Source organism: Elephas maximus, chromosome 1 (assembly GCF_024166365.1).
Source record: "Elephas maximus indicus isolate mEleMax1 chromosome 1, mEleMax1 primary haplotype, whole genome shotgun sequence".
In the NCBI taxonomy this organism is placed as follows: Eukaryota; Metazoa; Chordata; class Mammalia; order Proboscidea; family Elephantidae; genus Elephas; species Elephas maximus.
Genome location: NC_064819.1, coordinates 25389512 through 25416561, shown reverse-complemented (window position 1 = coordinate 25416561; position 27050 = coordinate 25389512). Strand labels below are relative to the sequence as shown.

The following is a 27050-nucleotide window of genomic DNA, read 5'->3' as shown; positions in this document are numbered from 1 at the left end:
GCAAATAATATGAGAAGCTGGACTATATGAAGAAGAACGGGGCATCAGGATTGGAGGAAGACTCATTAACAACCTGCGTTATGCAGATGACAGAACCTTGCTTGCTGAAAGTGAAGAGGACTTGAAGCACTTACTAATGAAGATCAAAGACCACAGCCTTCAGTATGATTGCACCTCAACATAAAGAAAACAAAAATCCGCACAACCAGACCAATGAGCAACATCATGATAAACGGAGAAAAGATTGAAGTTGTCAAGGATTTCATTTTACTTGGATCCACAATCAACAGCCATGGAAGCAGCAGTCAAGAAATCAAACAATGCATTGCACTGGGTAAATCTGCTTCAAAGGACCTCTTTAAAGTGTTGAAAAGCAAAGATGTAACCTTGAAGACTAAGATGCCCCTGACCAAAACCATGGTATTTTCAATCGCATCCTATGCACGTGACAGCTGGACAGTGAATAAGCCTAAAAGAAAAATTGATGCCTTTGAATTGTAGTGTTGGTGAAGAATATTGAATATACCATGGACTGCCAAAAGAACGAACAAATCTGTCTCGGAAGAAGTACAACCAGAATGCTCTTAGAAACAAGGATGGCGAGACTGCATCTTACATACTTTGGACATGTTGTCAGGAGGGATCAGTCTCTGGAGAAGGAAAAGAGAAAGACCCTCAACGAGGTTGATTGACACAGTGGCTGCAACAATGAGCTCAAGCATAACGACGATTTTAAAGATGATGTAGGACCTGGCAGTGTTTCATTCTGTTGTGCATTTTGTACCGGTGTCAACAACTTCAGCCTCCTGCTCCCCCATTTTTACTTTTCCTGGCGTCAACAACTTCAGCCTCCTGCTCCCCCATTTTTACTTTTCCTGGCAGTAGATGTTAAACAGCACCTTGCTGGCTTCCATCTGTTCTGACCCTAGGGATATCATGCTCTGTAGCCATTTCTACAACTCCATGCTGGTCAAGTCCCCTTGGATGACCTCTGACCTTACTGGTCATTATGGTAATTACCTCTTGGCTTTGGAATGTAAGTGCCACCACCTTGCCTCTCCTGGGAGAAGACGGTCATGGTTACCGTGGCTATTCACCAGCCCAGCTCTGTGATTACTCTCCTACTTCTTATTGATCCTGCTGCCAGGGCTAAGAACCGGTTTGTTCCGGTTGGAACCCCTGCTGTGAATTTGCATTACCACCCCGGTTATACTGAATTAGAATCTATCTTTTAGCAAGATTCCCAGGAGATTCTTATGTATAAGAAATTTTGAGAACCACTGCTTTACTATTGGTTCTCCGAATTGATGCCTAAGCAGCAGCACTGGCATTGCCTGGGAACTTCTTATAAATACAAATTCTCAGCTGAGGTTTCAAATTGAATGGACCAGTTTTGAACCCCTGTCTGCTGCCCCTCTCACAAACACATTTCTCATGGCTTTGGTGAATAATGTGTCCTCAGAGCACCCTCTTTAGGAGTCCTGGTGGTACAGTGGTTAAGCTCTCAGCTGCAAACCAGAAAGTCTGTGGTTCAAACCTATCAGCCACTCTGTGGGAGAAAGGTACGGTAGTCTGCTCCTATAAAGATTTACAAACTTGGAAACCCTATGGGGCAGTTCTACTCTGCCCTGTAGGGTCACTATGAGTTGGAATTGACTTGACAACAGCATATTCCCATGGTAGACCTATGGCCTCACATTATATATTCATTTCATTGTGCACATTTCCTTTAGCCTCTTGATACTTTCCTTTACTATCACCCAGGGAAACAGGTAATTCCCCCTTACTTAGCATTGGCCGTTTTTGAGCTTGCTTTCTTCAGGCTGCTATGAGCCACCCTAGCAGGGACATTGCCCCATCTACTTGAGTCCTTGCCAGGGTGTTAAATCCTCTCTTGTGAGAAAGTGCCCCAAAGTCAGTGAACTTTTCTTTATGTATTTTACATTCCAGATCCCTCAATCAAGTAGCCTCAAAAATCTAATACCAGGTATATTCCCATGGCCTCTGCTCGTACATCTTAGCTAAATCTTGCAACACCTTTGATATATAATTTACTTTCTCACTTACAATTTCTAGTGCATTCCCAGTTTGGGTTATGCTGGGATTTTACCCTATCTAGGGGCGTAAAAGGGGCCTGGCAGCCAAGAGAGGGGGTGAAGGCACTTTTGAGAAAGGACATCTGCTGCTGTGTGGGAAAGAGGACTCTGTAGCATCTTCCAGCATGAGAGAAGGGATCTCTCTTACTAGGAATGGATGGTCTGGTCCATCTATATAAGATCTGATGATTTAAGGGAGTCTACAGAATGAACATCATCAGAGGCTTCCATTCAGTATCCCTATCCCATGTTTCAGGGTCCCAGGTTTTTCCACACAGCCTTGACTGAGTGTTTAAATGTCTCTGCCACTCTGAGACTACAAGTACCAAATTCTCTGTTTACTTTTTGGCTTCACTCATTTGTTCTTGCAAAGAAGCCCTTAACCATCTCTAGGCTACCAGAGAAGCCATCTGGTTCTCATACTTAGTCTTTAACTGCTTGTTAAGGGCCCTCAGTTTCTCACAGCGTTTTGAACTGGGTCTTTTCAGCTCAACCTCCTGCTAAGAATTTTAATTTTGACCCCATGTGTACAGAGTCAGAATTTACATTTTAACAAGACCCCAGGTGATTCTTATGTATATATACTGACTACAGATATACTGAATCAGAACCTACATTTTAACAAGACCTCAGGGTGATTCTTACATATACATGCACTGGATACAGATATACTGAATCAGAATCTATATATTTTTTAACAAGACCCCCAGATGATTCTTATGTATACATATACTGAATAAGAATCTACATTTTAACAGGATCTGCAGAATTACCCAGGTCGAAATTCAAATTCTCAGCAGGGGGTCAAATTGAAAATAACCAATTTGAAGCCCTGGTTTCTCAATGTCCCTCTGTAGAGCACCAATACAATTTAGTAGGAAGCATATTACTCTTCTGTCCTTGTAGGCATTGTTCCCACCATATCTTATAAATGCCTGAATCTTTGCACTTGAGAGGGTCTACCCTTCCAATGGGATGTTTTCTCAGATCACCATCTAGGAAATCTCTAGTGGGTGAGCCCCTGCCTTGAGCCAGGAAGTAGCCATACTCTGACCACTCAGGGTGGCATCATATTTGATTGGCTAGGAGTCCCAAAACCCCAGCCTCCATCTATTTTCTGGGACCACACTCAGTACCACTTGTACTACCTTGCATCCTCCAAGAAACAGACCCTAAGATGGAATTAGATGTGGAAATGATTTATTAAGGAGACGATCTGTCAAGGATGAAGAGGAGAAGCACAGTGTCAAGAAAAGTTAGGTCAGACCCTTGAGGTGATCTTAAGTCAAAACCACTTGTTGGAGGCATGAGGTCCCTCACAAGAATGGGCCTGTTTTAGTAGCTTCACCATGTTCAGTCACTGGCTGGGAGCAGCCCAGAAGAAGCATGGCCTCAGGAAGAATACAATGTGGACCCAAGGAGCAGCAGCTGTGGCTGTCAGTCAGTTATGCTCCTCACAACCACAGAAGGAACAATGTACTTTCATGGCTGCCATGCTCCCAATCCAAATACCTCACAAGGGCCATTTCTTTCCTTGAGCCAGTGGTTGTCTGTGGGGAGAATGTGTGGTGAAATACTTTCCTCTTACCTGGTGACCCTAGGTCACACAATTCCACCCTCATCCAACCAACTCAACAGAAACACTCTAAATTCCCATTTAACCTCTTTGTGCCTCATTTCTGGGTATATTTCAAATTAAGGTGAGTGTAGGCTTCCCCATTCCTTAGTATAAAATTTCCATGCAGAGCCTTAAGACAACATGTCAAGGAACTAAGATATATTCTCTTAGCTTCTACTTATACTGACATAATTTATGACACCTCTTTATTATGCACATTGTCCAGAGACAATCTCTTACAATTTTATAGCTTTTTATAGGTTTGAACCACCTAAAATCATCTTTTTCGTAACTAAAAATAACTCCATAACTAAAAAAATTATCCAGCAGTCTTAATTATGTTTCTTGTGGGTTGTTTATGAATACAGAAATGATGCATATTGACTGTAACATTTAAAAAATACAGAAAAGTATAAAGAATACTTGCTTCACTCCATAACCCCATCACCAGAAATAATTACCATTAAGAGTTTGTGAATTTTCTTTTATTTTGCCTTGGTGAAGGTGTGTCTATATAAATTTTTCCACAATATGAGAATATATTGTATAGATTGTTTTGTTTCTTCCATTAGAGGATTTATTGTTTGTTTGTTTTTCAACTTTGCCTTAATTATTTAGATGACATTAGCAGAAAAAGAAGCATTGGAGGAGAAATTACAGGAGAAAGTTGGCTAGTAAATTCTCTCTTTCTTTTTACATGTATATATATAGATGAAACCAAAACCAAACCAAACCCAGTGCCGTCGAGTCGATTCCGACTCATAGCGACCCTATATACACTATATAATGTATATTTATTTATATATGTACACACATATACATATAGATATCCACGTGTCTCTATATAAATAAAATCATTCTATCTGTCATCTCTCTGTCTATTACCTATACATGTTCTTTATATGTACATATCTCTATGTGTGTATAGTCAGTGTCTTATGAAAAACCAGGATAATTCTTATTTTGAAATTATATTCCTTACAGTCATTATCATAATGTCATTAAGTGTGGTCCCGGTCCATGGCGAAAATTATTTATTCTGTTCAGAAGCACAACCTTAGAAACTCTGGATAGGAATCCGGATGGTTGAAATGGATCAGTGGGTTCATGGAAAAAGAATGTGAAATTGTGTCACTGGTCGCTATGAGTCAGAATCGACTTGACAGCAAGTTTGGTTTTGGTTTTGGTACCCAAAGACAGTAAAGGGTAGTTCAGTTTTTCAACTCTAAGGTAGCACTTTATTTTTTATATATTTATTTATTTATTTTAATAATTTTTATTGAGCTTTAAGTGAACGTTTACAAATCAAGTCAGTCTGTCACATATAAGCTTGTGTACACCTTACTCCATACTCCCACTTACTCTCCCCCTAATGAGTCAGCCCTTCCAGTCTCTCCTTTCGTGACAATTTTGCCAGTTTCTAACCCCCTCTACCCTCCTATCTCCCCTCCAGACAAGAGGTGCCAACACAGTCTCAAGTGTCCACCTGATACAAGCAGCTCACTCTTCATCAGCATCTCTCTCCTACCCATTGTCCAGTCCCTTCCATGTCTGATGAGTTGTCTTCGGGAATGGTTCCTGTCCTGGGCCAACAGAAGGTTTGGGGACCATGACCACCAGGATTCCTCTAGTCTCAGTCAGACCATTAAGTCTGGTCTTTGTATGAGAATTTTGGGTCTGCATCCCACTGTTCTCCTGCTCCCTCAGGGGTTCTCTGTTGTGTTCCCTGTCAGGGCAGTCATCGGTTGTGGCCGGGCACCATCTAGTTCTTCTGGTCTCAGGATGATGTAAGTCTCTAGTTCATGTGGCCCTTTCTGTCTCTTGGGCTCATAGTTGTCGTGTGAGCTTGGTGTTCTTCATTCTCCTTTGATCCAGGTGGATTGAGACCAACTGATGCATCTTAGGTGGCCGCTTATTAGCATTTAAGACCGCAGACGCCACATTTCAAAGTGGGATGCAGAATGTTTTCATAATAGTATTATTTTGCCAATTGACTTAGAAGTCCCCTTAAGCCATAGTCCCCAAACTCCCGCCCTTGCTCCGCTGACCTTTGAAGCATTCAGTTTATCCCGGAAACTTCTTTGCTTTTGGTCCAGTCCATTTGAGCTGACCTTCCGTGTATTGAGTATTGTCCTTCCCTTCACCTAAAGTAGTTCTTATCTACTAACTAATCAGTAACTAACCCTCTCCCACCCCCGCTCCCTCCCCCCCTCGTAACCACAAAAGTATGTGTTCTTCTCAGTTTATACTATTTCTCAAGATCTTATAATAGTGGTCTTATACAATATTTGTCCTTTTGCCTCTGACTAATTTCACTCAGCATAATGTCTTCCAGGTTCCTCCATGTTATGAAATGTTTCACAGATTCGTCACTGTTCTTTTTCGATGTGTAGTATTCCATTGTGTGACTATACCATAGTTTATTTATCCATTCATCCGTTGATGGACACCTGGGTTGCTTCCAACTTTTTGCTATTGTAAACAGAGCTGCAATAAACATGGGTGTGCATATATCTGTTCATGTGAAGGCTCTTATTTCTCTAGGGTGTATTCTGAGGAGTGGGATTTCTGGGTTGTATGGTAGTTCTATCTCTAACTTTTTAAGAAAATGCCGGATAGATTTCCAAAGTGGTTGTACCATTTTACATTCCCACCAGCAGTGTATAAGAGTTCCAATCTCTCGGCAGCCTCTCCAACATTTATTATTTTGTGTTTTTTGGATTAATGCCGGCCTTGTTGGAGTGAGATGGAATCTCATCGTAGTTTTAATTTGCATTTCTCTAATGGCTAATGATCGAGAGCATTTTCTCATGTATCTGTTAGCTGCCTGAATATCTTCTTTAGTGAAGTGTGTGTTCCTATTAAGGTAGCACTTTAAATTTACTCTTTGGATGACTTGGCACTGAGAATGTGTCATAAAGAAGACCCACTCAGGTGTCAACCCAGGTGGATTCCCTTGTAAGGGTGCCCAGAATATCAATTCCATCCCACAGAGCATTTTATCAGTGCATCCACCCCCACATGCTTAAACACTGCACAACCCAGATTTCAAAATCAACAGACTTAATATTCTTGATTCCTGGCCCAAATGTGGGTGTGAGTCCTGAGCTCATGCCTTCCTTGAGGGACTGACATTGGTGGAACCTATGTTATCACACACTCACTCAACTATAGAAAAGACACTGGGGCATGTGATAAAGATGCTGTATAGGGCTCTAAGATGTAAAAATATACACAAATAGATTCTGAATCTTCTTTCGTCAGCGATGATGTGGTAATTACCTCAGGGGAACCTAGGCTTAGCAGGCTCTGGTCTTGGTTCCTACCTCCATGAAACTGAATGATTAATACAGAGCCACTGATCATTTCCTCTTTTGTAAAACAGAAATAACAAAACATAATTTGACTACCTCCTAGGGTTTTTAGTGGTTATCTAAATAGGTAATGGACATGAAATATTTAGTAAACACCAAACACTATAAAAATTCAATGTTTGAAAATGTAATATTATAGAAAAGGGGGAGAGGCTCTGTGTTTATCTTCATTTTCCCAGAGCCTAGCACAACACCAGGCATATCATAGTATTTAATTGCTGTTATGTTATTAAGGGGATGGTCTAAGGTCTGGGAGTGAGTAGAGCTGGGTTCTAGGCCATGGTGACTGATGGTTATGTGATCATGAGTTTATTTCTGAAGCTGTCTGAGTCTTAGCTCCCTCATACATAAAATGGAGGTAATGACACCACTTGTCCTAGCCATCTACTTTACATGACATTTGGGAGGCTTTGATGAGATAATGTCTGTGAAAGTGTTCTACACAATCTAAACCACTATACGAAGGGTTGTTATTTTTAAGTCATTCCGTTTCCTGGGATTTTTTTCCAAGTAAATGATCTCTAAATTCCCTTTTTAACTTTGAGACAGCTAATTTTCAAAAGACGCATTTATAAATGTCTAGCTCCCCTTCTGGGAGCTGTACTCTGAAGATAAACACTATATTGCAGGAAGCTACATACCAGAAAAGAACCTGACTATTTAAGAAAACATACGGTTTGGATTATATAGATCTGGCCTTGTTTTGTTGGTTCACACCAGTCTCCCATTCTTCCACAAATTATGGCTTTTAGGAGTTTCTGATGAGCAATACTCAACTATCAGGCACAAATTTGCGAATGTGGGTCTTAGGGAGAGGCTCAGCCACAGCTGTCTCTCTTGGGTTCAAAGTAGCCATGGAGAGTAAATGAGAACGTTGCATTTTATTCTCTCCCACCTACACACATGCTTCATGAATACTAATAAACATATTCTTATCAGTATTAGTCAGGCACCAAAAAAAAGAAAAGAAAACACCTTGCTGTCCAGTCAATTCTGACTCATAGGGATCCTACAGGACAGAGTAGAACTGCCCCATAGAGTTTCTAAGTAGCAGCAGGTGGATTCAAACTGCTGACCTTTTGGTTAGCAGCCCCACCAGATACCCTTAATCTAAAACCCAACAGGGAAATTGGTTACTAGTAATTTAGGAGCTTAGCTACACCATAGTCATTCTCTTGTCTATGAAGTTTAAGATGCAAAAAGGAAAAGAAAGTAATTCTCAACCCTACTGGGACTATTTGAGCTAGGGACTGGATTGGATTGATTCGTCCATTACAAATAGCACCCAGTGCACTGAAAGGCACACATGGGAGGCTCTCAGTGAATATGTGTGGTGACTCTATTTGTCAACCATCAAATCAACAAATGTCAAGGAGTCTTATGAGAGAATTATACTGAGAACCTGCTAGAAATTCAGGTCTCATCACAGCATCACCCATTATAATTTATTGGTAATAAGCAAGCAAATAAATGCATTAGATTCAGAGATTAGGAGCTAAAGGTTAATTTATTTGGAAGACTCAACATACATAATCTTTTTTTCCTTATTCACTCAACAGATATCCAGCTGCCTAGAAGTTCACAGACATTCATGGTCATTTAGCAAAAGTATAGAATCTTATGTAATACACTTTGTAAACAAATATATTTTGTGACCGTCATGTAATACATTTTATATATTGGTTTCATCTTATTTTTCTAACCCTTGATGTTTATGCTGATTATTGATTTCCTTATTTACCTACATGTGTATTTTTAAATCTTCTTATAAGAAGTGTAAGTATTTTACAAGCTACCTGAAATCATTTTGGAACAAAGTGGTGTTATACAGGCTGAAAACTAGATGGGACAGTTAGGCCATATGTAAATATAACCCCAAGTAGTTTACAGTCATGGCATGATAGACTCTTGTGTTGGATAGAATCTTTAGTATCATATAGACAATCTTTTAAAACTTTTGCTTCCATGGCCCCAATCTAATGTTTGATTATATTAGCAACACAAACATACACATAGTCTCTGTCTGTCTCTTTCTGTCTCTCTCCATTTCTCTCTCTCTCATACACACACATGCACACATACACACACATACTACCACACTAGTTCAAAAGTGCTTATCTAAATGTATACAGAGAAAATATGATAGAAATAGAAAAGGGAGAAATTATTTCATACTTTTTTAAATCAGAAAAAAGTTTCACAGGGAAATTTCCATTTAAGTTGGACCTGGGAAATTGGGTATTATCTATGTGGAAACTCATAAGAGTGATACCTTGTTGCAGAGGTATTAAAAACCCACCTAATAATACTATGTTTCCTGACATTTTTCAGCTTCTTGCATTTACTGGGTATATGACTAGTTTTGGCCAGTGGGCTCTGAATGAAAGTGGTTAAGGGATTTAAGAGATAGTGTGCAGGAGATGGAGCCAACATGACACCCTGGACAGATGCATCATGCTGTCTCTCTGCAGCAAATAACTGAAAAGCTAAGTAGAACAGATACAAATGTCAATCCTGGAAACTCGAGCAGCAAATGACGGGATAAAGAACTAGATCATACACTGAATGGAAGAAGAAACTGATGGAAAACAGAGAATGAGGAGAGATATGGGGTGAGGTCCCCTGCCAACTAACACAGCACACTGTCGCCATCTTAAAACACAACCAACAATGACCCCACACAGGGAATAAGGGAAGGCAACCTCATGGAGCTCCCAATAGGAGACAGAGCACCAGGTAACCAGAGAAACATTCTTTCCCACTCCTCACCCTTCTGGTGAGTAGAAGCAATAACGCCCCCCATCCCAACAGCCCCTACCACCGAGGTCCGCAATAAGAGCCCCCTCCCCAGGTCCACCCTGGAACCCCTGCCATGCAACTTTTTTCTTTCTTTCTTCCTTTTTTTTCTCTCTGCCACCTAGCCCCCGACATCATCTTCCCTCCCCACTGGCCCCTGGGACCACCCTTCCTCTACTCACTGGCCCCCACTATGCCACCATTTTTTCCCTTTCTTCGTTTTTTTTCTCCTTCCCACCTAGCCCCATATGCCACCCCCCCCCCCCCCGCCTTCTCAAGCTCTGTAGCTCCACCACAGCTAGAGAGCCACTGGCTGCCTCCATCCTGAGTCTGCCTCACCCCAACCCACCGACCCTGCCACACTGCCACTTTTTTTTTTCTTTTCTTTCTCCTGTCCACCTAGTCCTATATACCACCTCCCCTCTCTTCCCTCTGACCCCTGGGTACACCCGCCCCCACTCGCCGACCCCTGCTACACCACCATTTTTTTTTCTCTTTTTTCCTTCCTTACTACTTTTCTTTCTCCCTCCCATCAAGTAATAAAAAACTGGTTCAAATTTAGGAAGATAATGGTAAATTTCAAGGTAGCCACAAAGAAAGTTAACAAACTTACTCATCAAAATAAAAAAAGAAGAAAAATATAAACACCCAGTAACCACAAAATATGTGATAACAAAAGAAATGAAGGGAAAATCCCCCCCCCAAAAGGGACTCAGCATGGGAAAGTAAGAGGAAGAAAGAAAACGTCAGCACCACACCAAAGAAAAAAAGCACAACAACATGACAGCAATAAACTCATACCTATTGACAATCACACTGAATGTAAGTGGTTTAAATGCACCAATCAAGAGGCAGAGCATAGAAGAATGGATTAAAAAAAAAAAAAGATTACTCTTCAATATGCTGCCTACAAGAGACACACTTTAGACACAAAGACATAAATAAGTTCAAAATCAAAGAATTAGAAAACTATAGCAAGCGAACAGTAACCAAAAGGGAGTAATAGTAGCAATATTAATCTCAGACAAAATAGATTTTAAGACAAAATCCACCATAAAAGACGAGGAAGAACATTATAAAATGATTAAAGGGGCAATCCATCAAGAAGACATAACCTTAATAAATATCTACACACCCAATGACAGGGCTCCAAATACATAAAACAAACTCTAGCAGCACTGAAAAGAGAAATAGACAGTTCCACAATAATAGTAGGAGTCTTCAACACACCACTCTCAGTAAAGGATGGAACATCCAGAGAAACTCAACAAAGATACAGAAGACCTAAAGGCCACAATCAACCAACTTGACCTTGTAGGCATATAGAACACTCCACCCAACAGCAGCAAAGTATACATTCTTTACCAATGCACATGGAACAATCACAGAAATAGAGCACATTTTAAGCCAAAGAACAACACTCAATGAGATCCAAAATATCAAAATAATACAAAGCATTCCCTCTGATTACAATGACATAACAGTGGAAATTGGTAACAGGAAGAACAAGGGGAAAAAAAAATCAAATAGATGGAAAACAACACCTTGCTTAAAAATAACGCTTAAAAATAACTGGGTAATAGAAGAAATGAAATATGGAATAAAAAAATTCGCAGAATCAAATGAGAATGAAAATGCATCATACCAAAACTTTTGGGACACAGCAAAGGCAGTACTCAGAAGTCAATTTGTAGCAAATAAATAAATAAGAATGGGCCAAAATCAAGATGTTAGCCCTACAACTCAAACAAATAGAAATACAGAACAGCAAAAGAAGCCCACAGGAATCAGAAGAAAGAAAATTATAAATATTGGAGCAGAAATAAATAGAGAACAGAAAAACAGTAGAAAGGATCAGTAAGACTAAAAGTTGGTTCTTTGAAAAGATCAACAAAATCAACAAACCATGGGTCAAACTGACAAACAAAAAACAGGAGAGGGAGCAAATAACCCAAATAAGAAGGGGGGCATTATAACAGACCCAATTGAAATAAAAACGATCATAACAAATTACCCTGAAAAATTGTACTCCAACCAATTTGAGAACCTAGAGGAAATGGACAAATCTCTAGAAACACACACTACCTACGTAAACTAACACAAACTGTGAAAGAAAATCTGAACCAACCCATAATAAGGGAAGAGATTGAAGAGGTAATTAAAAAAAAAAAAAAGACTCCCGACAGAAAATAGCCCTGATCTGGATGGCTTCACTGGAGAATTCTACTAAACATTCAGAGAAGAGCTCACACCAGTACTACTCAAACTATTTTAGAACATAGAAAAGGAAGGAATACTCCTTTATTCATTCTGTAATGCCAGCATAACCCTAATACTAAAGCCAGGTGAAGATACCACAAAATAAGAAAATTACAGATGAATATCTCTCATGAATATAGATGCAAAACTTCTCAACAAAATTCTAGCCAATAGAATTCAGCATCATATCAAAAAAATAAAATAAACCACAGCCAAGTGGGATTCATACCAGGTAGGCAAGGATGGTTCAGCATTAGAAAGTCAATCAATGTAATCCACCACATAAATAGGACAAAAGAAAAGAACCACGTGTTCATCTCAATTGATGCAGAAAGGCATTTGATGAAGTCCAATACCCATTCCTGATAAAAACTCTCAATAAAATAGGAACAGAAGGGAGAGTTCTCAGTCTATACAGAACCAACAACCAACATCATTCTCAATGGAGAGGCTGAAAGAATTTCCCTGAGAACAGAAACAAGACAAGGATGCCCTTTGTCACCATTCCTATTTAACATTGTGCTGTAAGTCCTAGCTAGAGCAATAAGGTAAGAAAAAGAAATAACGGGCATCCAAATTGGAAAGAAAGAAGTAGAACTACCCCTATTCACAGATGATGTGATATTGTAGATAGAGACCCTCAAAGAATCCACAAGAAAACTACTGGAACTAAAAGAAAGGGTCAGCAGAGTAGTAGGATACAAGATCAACGTACAAAACTCAGTTGGATTCGTATACACCAGTAAAAAGGACTTTGAAAAGGAAAAAAAAAAACTCATTTATAATAGCCCCTAAAAAGATAAAATATTTAGGAATAAAATAACCTGTACAAAAAACCTACAAAACACTACTACAAGAAACCAAAATGGAAAAAAATACCATACTCATGGATAGAAAGACTCGACCTTGTGAAAATGTCAATTCTACCCAAAATGATCTACAGATATACTACAATCTCCATCCAGATGCCAACAACATGCTTTAACAAGATGGAAAACTAATCACCAACTTTATATGGGAAAGAAAGAAGCCCTGGATAAGTGAAGCATTATTGAAAAAAAAAAAGAACAAAGTAGAAAACCTCACACTACCTGATCTCAGAACCTACTATACAGCCATGGCAGTCAAAACAGCCTGGTTCAATGACAGACACATAGTCCTATAGAGCAGAATTGAGAACCCAGACATAAATACATCCACCTATAGTCAGCTGACAAAGGACTGAAGTCCATTAAATGGGGAAAAGACAATCTTTTTTAACAAATGGTGCTGGCAAAACTGGATATTCATCTGTGAAAAAAGAAATAGGACCCATTCCTCACACCATACACAAAACCTAATGCAAAATGGAACAAAGACCTAAACATAAAACCTAAAATGATAAAGATCTTGGAAGAAAAATAGGGGCAACACCAGGGGCCCTAATACATGGCTGAAATAAAAAAAAAAAAAACATAACAAACAATGCTTGAATGCCAGAAGATAAACTAGATAACTGGCAGCTTCTAAAAATTAAACAATTAGGTTCATTAAAAGTCTTCATCAAAAGGGTAAAAAGAGAACCTACAGATTGGGAAAAAATTTTTGGCTACCACATATCCAACAAGAGTCTAATCTCTAAAATCTATAAAACACTTCAACACCTCAACAACAACAAAATGACAAATAATCCATTTAAAAAATGGGCAAAGGACAAGAACAGATACTTCAACAAAGAAAACATTCCGGCGACTAACAGACACATGAGGAAATGCTTGTGATTATTAGCCATTAGAGAAATTCAAATCAAAACTTCAGTGAGATACCATCTTAGCCCAACATTACTTGCATGAATCAAAAAATATATATATATTGGAGAGGGTGTGGGGAGATTGGAACTCTTACACACTGTTGGTGGGAATGTAAAATGGTACAACCACTATGGAAAACAATATGCACCTCCTTAAAAAGCTAGAAATAGAAATACCATAAAAAAAAAAAAAACCTGTTGCCGTCGAGTCGATTCCGACTCATAGCGACCCTATAGGACAGAGTAGAACTGCCCCATAGAGTTTCCAAGGAGTGCCTGGCGGATTTGAACTGGCAGCCTTTTAGGTTAGCAGCCGTAGCACTTAATCACTACACCACCAGGGTTTCCAGAAATAACATAGGATCCAGCAATTCCACTTGCAGGAATATGTCCTAGGCAAGTAAGAGCTGTCACACGAATAGACATATGCACGCCCATGTTCATTGCAGCATTATCCACAATAGCAAAAAGAGGGAAAAAACCTAAGTGCCTATCAACAGAGGAATGGATAAAAAAATGTGTACCATACACACAATGGAATACTATGCAACAATAAAGAACAGTGGTGAATCAGTGAAACATCTCAGAAATTGGATGAATCTGGAAGGCATTATGCTGAGTGAAATAAGTCAATCATGAAAGGATAAATATTGTATGAGACCACTATTATATAAAAACCCAAGAAATGGTTTACACACAGAAAAAACAAAACCAATCTTTGATGGTTACGAGGGAGGGGAGAAGTAAGGAGAAACCTCTAAGTAGATAGTAGACAGTTGTTAACTTTGGTGAAGGGAAAGATGGCACACAATTAAGGGGAGGTCAGCACAACTTGGCCAAGACAAAGTCATAGAAGAAGTGTTGAAGTCCTAGACACATCCAAACACCTTGAAAGACTGAGTTACTGGGACTCAGGGCTGGGGACCATAGTCTCGGGGGGCATCTAAGTCAATTGGCATAGCACAGTTCATTAAAAAAAATGTTCTACATCTTACTTTGGTGAGTAGCGTCTGGGGTCTTAAAAACTTGTAAGCAGCTATCTAAGATCCAGCTATTGGTCTCATCCCATCCAGAGTAAAGGAGATGAAAAAAACACAAATTCACAAGGAAAATATTAGTCCAAAGGATTAACATACCACATGAACCACAGCCTCCAGCACCTGAGCCCAGAAGAACTAGGTGGTGTCCAGTTACTAAGTCCAAGCACTCTGACAAGGATCACAATAGAGGGTCTTGGACAGAGCAGGAGAAAAATGTAGAACAAAATTCAAATGCACAAAAAAAGACCAGATTTACTGGTCTGACAGAGACTGGTGGAACCCCCAAGACTATGGCCCACGGACACCCTGCTAATTCAGAACTGAAACCACTCCTGAAGTCCACCTTTCAACCAAAGATTAGACAGGCCTATAAAACAAACAATAACACACGTGAGGAACGTGCCTCTTAGTTCAATCAAATATACGAGATCAAATGGGCAACACTTGCTCAAAGGCAAAGATAAGGAGGCAGGAAGGGACAGAAAACTGGATATATGGACATGGCGAACCTGGGTGGAAAGAGGGAGAGCATTGACACACTGCAGGGATTGCAACCAATATCACAAAACAATTTATGTATAAATTTTTGAATGAGAAACTAATTTGCACTGTAAACTTTCAATTAAAGCACCATAAATTTTTTTTTTTTTTTTTTAAAGAGTGTATAAACGCTAAAGGGCCTTTTTCCCCCATGTGGTTATAAACGACAGTCCAGAGAGTAGAGAGACAGGGACTTGTATCACAGGCTAATAGAAAATTAAATAAATAAAAGCTACTAATAGAAGTAGCTTTTATATTTTTTTCCTGCAGATTGAAAGCCAGATGGGCATGTGGCATCCAGACTTGAGGGGTTAATTATAGACTATTAGAAAGGTGGAGCTGAGAAGGGAAATGCACAACTCTAGAAACACAGTTTATTTGTTTTCTGGTTGAAGCCCAAACTAAGGAGAAGAAGTTAATTAAATGACTAATCAAATGTATAGTAAGTACCAGGCTCACATCCAGAAGATAAAATGGTAAACAAATCCCTGCCTGAAGGTTGCTGATAGTCTACCTGAAGGAGCCTTGGTGGCGCAGTGGTTAAGCACTTGGCTACTAACCAGAAGGTCAGGATTCAAACCCACCCAGTGACTCCAAGGGAGAAAAGACCTGGTGATCGGCTCCTGTAAAGATTAGAGCCTAGAAAACCTTCTGGGGCATTTTTACTCTGTCATATAGGGTCCCTATGAGTCAGAATTGACTCCATGGCACACAACAGCATAGTTTATCTAGCTGGAAAGAAGTAAAATAAAAATAAATAACTGGAATAAGACTTCATTATAGTTATGGCTTCTTTAAAGTCATATGTAGGGCTGTGGCAGAATCAAGGAATTTTCCAGCAAGTACAGATAGAAAAGAGATGATATTTCCAAAGTGTTTGGGTGGCCCTTGTGGGCAAGTCCTAGGAGGGATTTACAGATATACCTGGGCCCTGGAGGTGGCTGCACAGGCAGAGAAAGCGCAAGTCGCGTGGAATATGGGACGCCTGTGTGGAAAGGGGGGCCAAGTCAGGTCTTGTTGGGCCTAAAGCTTTGGGGTGGGCGGGGGCTCTTAAAAAAATAACAAAATATCATAAATGCAAACATAGGTATAGACATGAACATTGACTTAGAAAAGAAAAAAAGATTGCAACAGATTACAAATTTTAAGATGCCAATACAAACATTTTCTTCTCTTACATCTTTGACTTCCACTAGGAAAACTCTTTCCTATCATATTTGGGAATTTTGGTATATTTCATATTTCAGTAATTGTGAAAAAGTATCTGACATTAAAGGCTATAAAGCAATTAAAGTGTATATTAAAATTGTCACTGTGTTGAACTGAGCTCCATCAATGTGTCATATACTGCTCTTACACTATTGAGTCATTCATGAAATTGTCTAGGAGTTTTGTCTTTGCAACACTCTTTCCTGCAGGCTGTTTCACTTCATTGGTGGCAGTTTTGCTGTGTGTCCCATCTTGAATGGCCAAATTTCCGGAAGATCAGAATGCATTGGATAAGACACGGTGTGAGCTGATATACTGCCAGGACTACATCATGGAACTTCGCAGACAGACGTACTTGCTCTGTGTAGCACCACTACATATTTGTGTTCTTACAAACACAGAAATAAATCCTATTTCATGTATTTCCCATCACATATGACCAAATCATGTACAGCACATTTATAACTGTGTATGCTCAATAACAGAGAGTGGAGAACCTTGGTTTTGATTCTTGATGATACCAAATCCTTTGCTCACAATCTTGTATGTCTGATAAAGGGAGGAAATGTTTCCATAGATTAGCTTATGGTTCTGTGCATTTCAAGCCTTGTTTCTCTTCCCCGTGCATGCACTTCCTGTGCCAGGTACCATAGGGGATATTGATACTGTGATGCGACCTTCAGCCCTGTGTCTTCAGTGACACCACACCTAACAAGCCAACACATGGGCAAGGATATTCTTGGAAGCCATTTCTACACTAGGATGACTTGCACTCATTTAGCAATACACAACTATGACTGTAAACCACATAAATATATCTCCCCAAGCCCAAACTAAAAGTATCCCTAATTCAACTTGCTGGATTCTAAACATCCCACAGCCACTTCAGCACCACTCTACAGGAGATGGAAACCCTGGTGGCCTAGTGGTTAAGTGCTACAGCTGCTAACCAAGAGGTCGGCAGTTCAGATCCACCAGGTGCTCTTTGGAAACTCTATGGGGCAGTTCTACTCTGTCCAAGAGGTTGCTATGAGTCGAATCAATTTGACGGCAAAGGGTTTGGTTTGGTTTGGTTTGGTTTTCCACGGGAGATGAAGGGTGACGGAGGGGAAGTCAGAATAGCAAGGGTCTTAAAAGATAGTGGTTAAAATATCTCACATTTGCATATTTTGCCAAAACAAATGACCAAGTAAACATATTGCTAAGGTACTTCCCAGGGCCTTGGAAGGGGGCCACACAAGTGAGAGGCCTTGAGGTTTAAACTTTATTAGGTTCTCAGTAATTCTGCATCTGAGAAAAGGACTGGGAAAAACCCATTGCTGGGTTTCAAAAACCAAGCAGTTACTGGTATGATGCTCTGAGATGAACGCAACATCACCTCGGTGATCTTCCTGCCCCAAATTTACAACTGAAGCTAATCATGAGGAAACATTAGGCGAACCTAAATGGAGGGACAGTCTGCAAAGTAACTGGCCTGTACTCTTCAAAAACTTCAGTGTCATGAGACGCAAGGCAAGGCTGGGAACAGTTTCAGATTAAAAGAGACTAAGGAAACATGACAACCAAATGCAATGTATGATCAAGGATTTTCTCTCGTGATAAAAGACATTATTGAGACAATTAGCAAAACCTGAATAAGGCCTGTAGAGTAAATATAGTGTTTTATCAATATTAATTTCTTGATTTTCGTTATTGAATTGTGATTATGTAAGAGATTTCCTCATTTTTAGGAAATACACACTCAAGCATTTAGAGTAAAGAAGTATTATATCTACAATAGACTATTCACTGTTCTGGTGGGGAGGGGGGACCTGGGCAGTGCCAAATAAGGACTTCCTGTGTTTCCTTATTTATCTCTTACTCACGTGGGCTTTGAGCAAAGGCAGGGTGGGAGTGAGGAGCAGCCCCCACACAGCTGCTCCGCAATGTCTGGAAAAGAAGCCCACCCACATTGCTTTTGGACACTGGGTGTGACTCGGAGAGTATCAGGTTTGTCTGTGAGGGAAACTGTCAACCTCGTCCCCCCACAATTGGCCTCTGTGTTTCCTTGTGTGCCCTCTGGGTAGAAATGTGTCCATTTCCTCAGGACATCCCCACAAAGCATCTTTTTTCTTTTTTGTGGACTGTGAGAGGTTAGCTTAAGCAATATATGTGTGTGTATATATTTTTTATATATATATATATATAATTTTTTTTTTCCTTGAAAGTCCAGTGACTTGAAGGAAGTGGAGTTCAAACCCATTCCAAAGAAGCACACAACTAAGCTTGCAATACATGTGTGTTTTCATAGATATAAAAACAAGCATTTGACCACAATTCAGCACACTTGCCTTCTGGACTCAGTGTTACTCCTGCTAGATCTCAGATCTTCAGTAAATTTTAGATCCGTAGAGCACAAAGTTGAAAGGGTTAGTAGAATCCTTCAACAAAGAGGTCTCTGGTTTCCTATCTGTAAAGAAGGAGTTGTGAAGTTGGACTGAGGTCATGTATAGACACCAGCTGCTGTTGAGTCGATTCCATCTCATGGTGACCCCAGGTGTGTCAGAGTGGAACTGTGCTCCACAGGGATTTCAGTGGTTGATCTTTCGGAAGCAGATTGGCAGGGCTTTCTTCTGAGGCACTTCTGGGTGGACTAAACCCTCTAACATTTCTGTTAGCAGCTGAGCATGTTAACCGTTTACACCACTCGGGGACTCCCTATGGACAGATAAGTGTTTTTAAAAGAAAAATAACTAAACTCCTCAGTCCCTTTGATTTGGGTGACACTTGTTGAATTTACTCCACCACCTATTATGCTAGAATGTTCTTTCCTGGTCTCCATAGTATAAAAGGAAGGTCAGATCAGGATAACCTGGAGAGGACCAGACCTGAAGTTCAGTTACCCTGACACAAAGAGATTTAGTTTCTCCAGTTACACAGCCACAGACTGCCACAGCCCTCACAAACATGTGAGACCATCTACTTTAAGCCCCCTGTGGTGGCATCTGTTTTCAACTCCTCTGTCTGTATTTCCTTTTCCTTGATTAATACAACCTCCACTTGCTTTTGAGAAACTCTCTGCCCCTGTCTTGGTGGGATTCTCAATTAAGGTGTTCAGACTTCTTCTGGTTAGCCATACCATCTTCCTTCTGGAAACTTGAAGCTTAAGCTAGTGACTCAAGTTCAAAAAAAAACTCTTGGGCCTGATTTGTGCCTACAGTTTGCACTGTAAAGTGACTTTCTATTCATTACTATTACCTAGATCCCTGAAGCTATCATGGGTCTAGCCTTCTCCAAAACCTGGTTTTTCAGCTTTCTTTTCCATTCTATGAGTGACCCTATGTATGTTTGTATTTTTTGGTTTTAGTTAGCTAGAATTAGTTTCTACTTCTTCTAACAAAAGAAAATTAATATATCCTTCTCCTTAAAGATAAAGAATCTAAGGGTCAAAGAGATGCATCTACCTGACTAACAACATGGAGTAAATTAGGACCAGAGCTCAGACTTAATCTGGGTGAGCAGTTTCTTCACACCACAGCAGCTACTCCCCACCACTATAGGACTCAATAGGACCAAGAACAAGTTCTGGCCGGTAGAAAGTCAATTGGGCTTCTGTCTCTGACCCATAATTGTGTAACTGAGACCAGAATTTGTTCTTAATAGCGAAAAAAGCTGGAAACAATCTACATTTCAATAGCCTTCTCCGCCCCATAAAAAGAAAGATGTACGTAACAGTGTGAACGTATCTCAAAAACTTCATGCTGAGCGAAAAACCCAGACACTGAAGAGTACATAATGTGTGCCTCCATTTATCTGATATTCTAGCATTGTGTTTGCCAACACAGTAGTCAGGATATTGTGGTATGTCCATATCGAACAGAACAGACGTAGAACATTTCCAGCATCAAAGAAAGTGCCATTGGGTAGCACTGTTTTAGAGATGCATATCTCATCTATAATGATATGAAGCCGAGATCAGTGATTGCCTAGGGCAGAGTTAACAGAGAATTGACTATAGAAAGGTATGGGGGAATTTTCAAGGTGTTGGAGAAGTCCTACATGTTGGTTGTGATGGAGGCTATATGGTATATAGTGGCGCACAGTTTGTAACAGCTCCTCGAATGATTACATAGAGTGGCGAATTTCATTTTATGCAAATTATACTTCAAGAAAGTTGATTCTAAAAGAGTGTTTCATGGAAATTATTTTTTAATTCATTACAATACTTTTTCATTATTAGATGATTTTTGTAAAGATACAAACAGGTTATTCCTCCATTGCACAATGCCTGGGCGTGGTATTTTACTAAGTCCTAGAGATACAGAGATGACTCAGATACCAAATCTGCCCTCAAGTTGTTAACGGTCTGGTAGTGGAGAGAATTTGTATATAAAAAATAACTAGAATCCACATAGAAATAGTAGCTTCCTTTACATAATAAGGACAAGTATAGTGATTCAGGATATTAGAGGTAGGGGAGGGAGGTACCTTCTCTCTGGAGGGATGAAGGAGGCTTACTTGTCTCTGAAGAATCTGTAGGATGTGGATTTGTGCAGGTGGGGCTTCAAAAACATTCTGACTGGAGGGAATGATACGATCTCAGGCAGAGAGTTCCCAGAAAAGTAAGTAACCTGGTGCATAAAGCTCATAAAACAGCTGTTGTAAGATAACTCACATGAATATATGTGAGAATTGATTTTTTTTTTTTAAGGATTGACACAGTGGCTGCAACAATGGGTTCAAACATAACAACGATCATGAGGATGGTACAAGACCAGGCGGTGTTTCAGTCTGTTGTACATAGGGTCACTATGAGTAGGAACCAAGTCAAGGACACCTAACAACAACAACAACATATGTGAGAAGGGTTTGTCATATGAATACCTGAGTTTGGTGCATATTCTCCACTGCTAGAAGCTGGGAAGGAATAAGTGTTCCCTTCTCTGACATTATGTTCAATGTTCTCTGCTGCTGCTTCCCTGAGCCCTTTACTTCCTCCTCCCTTACATTCAAATCAAAAGTCTTCACAAGCAACATCATAGAAACTATCTTGTTCTGCACATTGAGCATCTGATGGTACATCTCCTTCAATGACAGGCAGCTCCTTAACACAGTGGCCACCATCAATAGCAGTGGTGGTGGGAGTCGCAGGCGGTCATCATGTTCTTGGCATCAAACATTTGCTGGGTGAGTCTGGGTACGGTCAGGGCAAGGCACTACCGGTTGCTCTTGATGGTCAGCCGAGTGAAGCCAGGCATAAGAAGTACAGGAGGGGAAGGGCATCATGTTCACGGCCAGCTTCCACAGGTCGGTGTTGAGCTGCCCGGGAAGCCCAGACAGATGGTGACCCCACTCATGGTGGCCGACGCCAGGTGGTTTAGGTCACCGTAGGTGGGTGGGGTCATCTTTAGGGTTCTGAGGCAGATGTCATAAAGGGCTTCGTTATCAATGTAGTGGGTGTCATCTGTGTTCTCTGTGAGCTGGTGGACTGAGAGGGTGGCTCGTAGGGCTCCACCACAATGTCTGACACCTAGGGGGAGGGCACCACACTGAACGTGTTCATGATCCTGTCACGATGCATCTCCAGGATCTTGCTGATGAGGAGCATGCCCATCCCAGACCCAGCGCCCCCACCCTACAGTCACAGCTCTCAGTCTCCCTCACGATATTGAGCACCGGGTAGACCAGCTCCACACCTTCTGAGTAGTGCCCTTTGGCCCAGTTGTTCCCAACACCACTCTGACCAAAGGAAGATCTGCCGGAAGGGCCCTGAGCACACAGAGTCCATGGTGCCCAGCTCCAGGTCCACCAGCATGTACTTTCCACTGGTGGCCTCATTGTAATACACGTTAATCCGCTCCAGCTGCAGGTTCCTGTGATCATGGTAGGTGCCAGTGGGATTGGTGCCATGCTTGTTGCTGGTCACCTCCCAGAATTTGACCCCAATCTGGTTTGCCAGCTGCCAGTCTGCAAGTATCAAATTAACCCTGGTATGGGGGGCAGCGGGACAAAGACGAGAGCAGAATAGCTGGTGTGCAGACTCATTGAGCGTCTTCCTCTTTTTCACTCACCGTCTACATTTACCAAGCATGATGTTCTTCTCCAGAGACTGGTCCCTCCTGATAACATGTCCAAAGTATGTGAGACAATCTCACCATCCTCTCTTCTAAGGAGCATTCTAGGCTGTACTTCTTCCAAGACAGATTTGTTTGTTCTTCTGGCAGTCCATGGCATATTTAATATTCTTTGCTAATATCATAAGTCAAAGGCATCATATGCATTCCAATTTTCAAGTGCATATGAGGCAATTGCAAATATCTTGGTTTGGGTCAGGTGCACCTTAGTCCTCAGAGTGACATCTTTGCTTTTTAACATTTTAAAGTAAGTAGTTGTAGTACAACCCATTGCCCTCAAGTTGATTCTGACTCACAGCGTCCCTGTAGGACAGAGTGGAACTGACCCTTAGGATTTCCAAGAAGCAGCTGGTGGATTCGAATTGCCAACCTTTTTGTTAGCAGCCAAGCATCTTTAACCACTGCACCACCAGCTATTGATGTGTGTTGGATCCTAGAGAGTTTGTTTTTTTGTCCTTGGCCAAAGTAGCTCTCTGGATGTATTTCCTGAATACAATAGTGCCAATATTTTCTCTAATTATTTGTATACAACTTGCCATTTAATATCTGTCTTTAAGCTAAGTACATTTTGAATTTTTTAGAACTGTTGATGTCAAGGCACATTTGAAATGATATTATTATTATTATTAATATATTAGGCCATTAAACATTTTAAAATTAGAACGTGCTAAGAATGTTTGCTAATTTCATCGGGAGTCTACTAACTTTGCTGGTAATTCCAAAGTATTTAAAAGAGTTCCAGCTTATTTTCTAGAATGATTGAATTATAAATATCAGACCTGGGAAGAGCACTAGGCCTTCCTATTCAAAGTGTGGTCCCAGGAGCAGCAGCACCAGCTTTACCTGGAAATGTGTCAGAAATGCAGAGTCTCAGGCCCGATGTGACCTACTGAACCAGAATCAGCGCCACCAAGGTTTCCCTGGATCCCAGGTGCACAGTAAAATTTGAGAAGCCGTGCAGAATCGAGAGCATCATTTCACCTCCCCGTTTATAAAGGGGAGAAACACAGTCCTGGTCAAAGGACGCTGAATGTTTTCAATCCAGACACTTTGTATGTTCAGGTCATCTGCCAATCCCAGGGAATGAAGCCCAATGCTTGAACTCCAATGAGCCAATCTCTAATTCATTAGTCAAACGATCTTCCGGTTTCACGTTTGGGAGAACAAGCTGTTTGATTTGGCTGGGGCTCAGGCCGGCAAGTGTGTGAATTTCACAATTCACAGATGTTAGACGCTCTCAGGCTAAGGAAGGGAAGAGAATGTCAAGTTTTAAATAGCTTTCCTCTTCCATCCTGGCTGAAGCAGCAAATAAAATCTATTTTTTTTTTTAATGAAATATATTTTGAACCAGAATTTCTTTTAGAGAAATGTCAAGTTTTTTCTGAAAAGGACTTCAGCTTGTCTCTCTACTTTGACATCAGCCAATGTCACCAGTTTACCGATGTCCAGTGGGTAAGGGGTGAGGGACAATCTGAAGATGCCATGTCAGTGGCATTTGGGCACACAAATTGTATTTTAATTTAGCTTCTGAATCATATTTCATCCACTCTTCATATCCACAAAACTGTGACAAATTTACAGCCTGTACTCAGAAAGGAAAGGTAATATTCTGTAAGTAGGTTTTTCCAGAATTTATATTAATTTTTGTATATCTGAAAAATTTTATAGTTTTATTCCAAGGGCCAGTAGTTGAACCAAAACAAAGACATACATTGGAGAGTGAAAGAGACCGATAGAAACAGAAATAAATCAGAATGTTTTTATTAACAGACAATTCAAAATAATTTTTATATGCTTCAGAATATTCTAAAATAATGTATGATTTTCCCATTTTAATGTCACTTTGAGAAAATTCTTATACATATGTGTACTAAGGCATTGACATAATCATTAAAGCTCATTTTCTTTTATGTGGGGCAGGCAAAACTTCTAAGGGAATGTGAATGAATTTTTTTTTTTTCTCTTGGTTGAGACCAACAGTGAGTTCTAGGTTAAATATAATCAAGGAATTTCCCTGTCTTTGCTATTTGAGATTGTGACCACAACAGGCGGTTGGCTGAAAGGGAGAACGGGGCGGGGGGGCAGGGGAGAGCGAGAAAAAAAAAATAACAACACTTTCCTAAGCAGCTCAGCAAAACATTTCAGCCCCAGAAGCAGTCACAGAGGTTCTCAAATCAAGATAGCTTCCAGATAGAAAGAAAAGTTAATTAGCCCGAGCAGGGTGAACAGTCAACAGAGCTCAGTTCTGTTATAAAAGCCCAGGCTGCTGAAATTAAACTCTGATGCCATTTATGCCAACATCCAATCACCAGAGAGATCAGAAGTTCAGAGATGCTACCAAGTTTCCAACAACAAGTGTGGCTACTATGTGACAAGGGCTCTGAAGACGAGGTAGAGAGAGAAGAACAACTTAAGAAAAGATGCCCGGCTGGTAAGAATCCACTGTTTATGATATTTTAGTCACTCGATGAATCTCATTGGCTAAAATCAAGAAACGCTCCGCCTCTTTGCAAATATGTGTGGGGGGGAGGGGGTGTCTAAATTTCTATGTCTGATAGCATTTGACCCTGCTGCCTTTAGCCTCCTGGCTTTATATATATATATATACACACAGGTATATATGTGTATATGTTGTATCATCATTCTCCATTTGGTGATATCAAAGAGAGTTGAAGGAAATGAATTTTGAAACTTCCCGGTGCGCAACCCTTCAATACTGCCCCGACCCTTACATCCAGCGGTGAGTTGAAATGTGAAGTAACTTCTACCAAAACTTAATCGGAGTGCCTGTGTATTGTGTGTTTTGGCAGTTGTATAAAGAGGAACCTTGTTGAGTAAACACAGGGATAATATTTTGGCTTTTCTCTGGACTTCAAGTGGTCTGAGCATCTTTTCTAATTTTTTTTAACCATCATTTCTGGATCTACAAAGTGACAACATTTAAAAACAATTTTCCCTTTAAAAAAAATTATAACACCATTTTAAGATGTTTAAAATCTGTTCTTTGCTTTGTTCTGCACCTACCCACCCAAGAAGAGATTTCATTGGAAGAGGGTGTAATAACAATGTGAGGATGATCCTCAAGCCAAAATAAACACAGAATCACATACTTGACAAAAAAAAAAAAAAAAGGTAAATAGCCATTGTTACACGGCACAGATTGTGGCTTGTCATTTTGGCTCTAAGGAATATTTTTTCTTCTCGATTTGTTCCATAACAAACAGCATCTTTTGACAAATCTGACTTTTAAAACCTATGATTATGCCGAATTTTATTTATGTTTGTAGGTAGGAACATTGCCTAGCACTGAGAAGGAGGATCATTGAGGGTGTATGGATGGGTGTGCAGTGTGTGTGTGTTTCAAATTAGAGTTTGCTATTTTTAAACTGGTAAATGAAATCTGAACAGTGTTTTTCCAGTCACCAAGCTATGGGAGCCATTCAAGTCATATGTAGCAGTGTGATGTTGTTAACTTAACAGCGTGAGGTTTGATGTTGGAATTTCATACTTTATTTTATAACACTAGTGCGAGAGGATCTCCAAGTGTTGAAAACGGTGGGGTTACAAAGGGGTTAAGTTGTCATTCACCACCAGTGTCTATTGGAGCCTCAGACCAGAAGTGAAGTCGGCTGTCTGGACAGGGCTTAGTTACTGTCAAATTGCCTAGGGTATTAGGAAAGATGTGTGATCTTTTCTCATTAATATAATTTGCCACCATGTTGAATATTAATGTGGACAACATAGACTCTGTTTCTCTTCCTGTGAGGTTGCTAGTGGACTGTGTGAGAAAGCAAAAGAGGAAAAGTAAGGCAGAAAGGGAAATGGGGTGGTGGGAAGAAAGAAAAGAGAGGGAGAAAAAGGAAAAAGACAGAGTGAAGCAGACCTGTGGTCTCCCAGGTTGAAACGGGAAATGTGGATGGTCTTGAAATGCCTTGCTGTTTGCCACAAACAACAATATTAGCAGAAATAAATTGCTCTGGAGTTTATTTTCTTGGCTAACTTGAAAATCACATTTAGTTGGAGTTAGAGATTTTTGGATCGATAAAAAACAAATGCCAAAGATTTTCTTGTTCTCTAAATTTTTTCCAGGCTCACTATTTACTAAAATCTTCTAAAATGATCTTTCTAAGAACATAATTCTGATGAAATATGAGCCCTATAATGCTTCCCTAAGGGTATCTTTCTTAAAGTAGGTGCTTGCATCTACCTCAGCTTT

The 27050-nt window shown here is 40.2% G+C and overlaps 1 protein-coding gene and 1 pseudogene across 6 annotated transcripts in view; one reads left to right on the top strand and one right to left on the bottom strand.

Moving 5' to 3' along the window:
- LOC126057207 (tubulin beta chain-like) overlaps window positions 1-23810 on the bottom strand; it is a 44434-nt pseudogene extending 20624 nt beyond the window's left edge.
- The window catches only part of TP63 (tumor protein p63), a 348320-nt gene that overhangs the window by 77398 nt on the left and 243872 nt on the right, over window positions 1-27050 (top strand). For 2 of the 6 annotated variants that reach the window (XM_049880436.1, XM_049880417.1), the window contains exon 1: window positions 25442-25574. The exons of 3 other annotated variants lie outside the window; for them this stretch is intronic. In XM_049880436.1, coding sequence (XP_049736393.1) covers window positions 25513-25574 — 62 coding nt within the window. In that variant the 5' untranslated portion in view covers window positions 25442-25512. Of the gene's footprint in view, window positions 1-24998; window positions 25266-25441; window positions 25575-27050 lie in introns of those variants that run through there. One more of the 6 variants, XM_049880442.1, reaches the window with a different exon arrangement.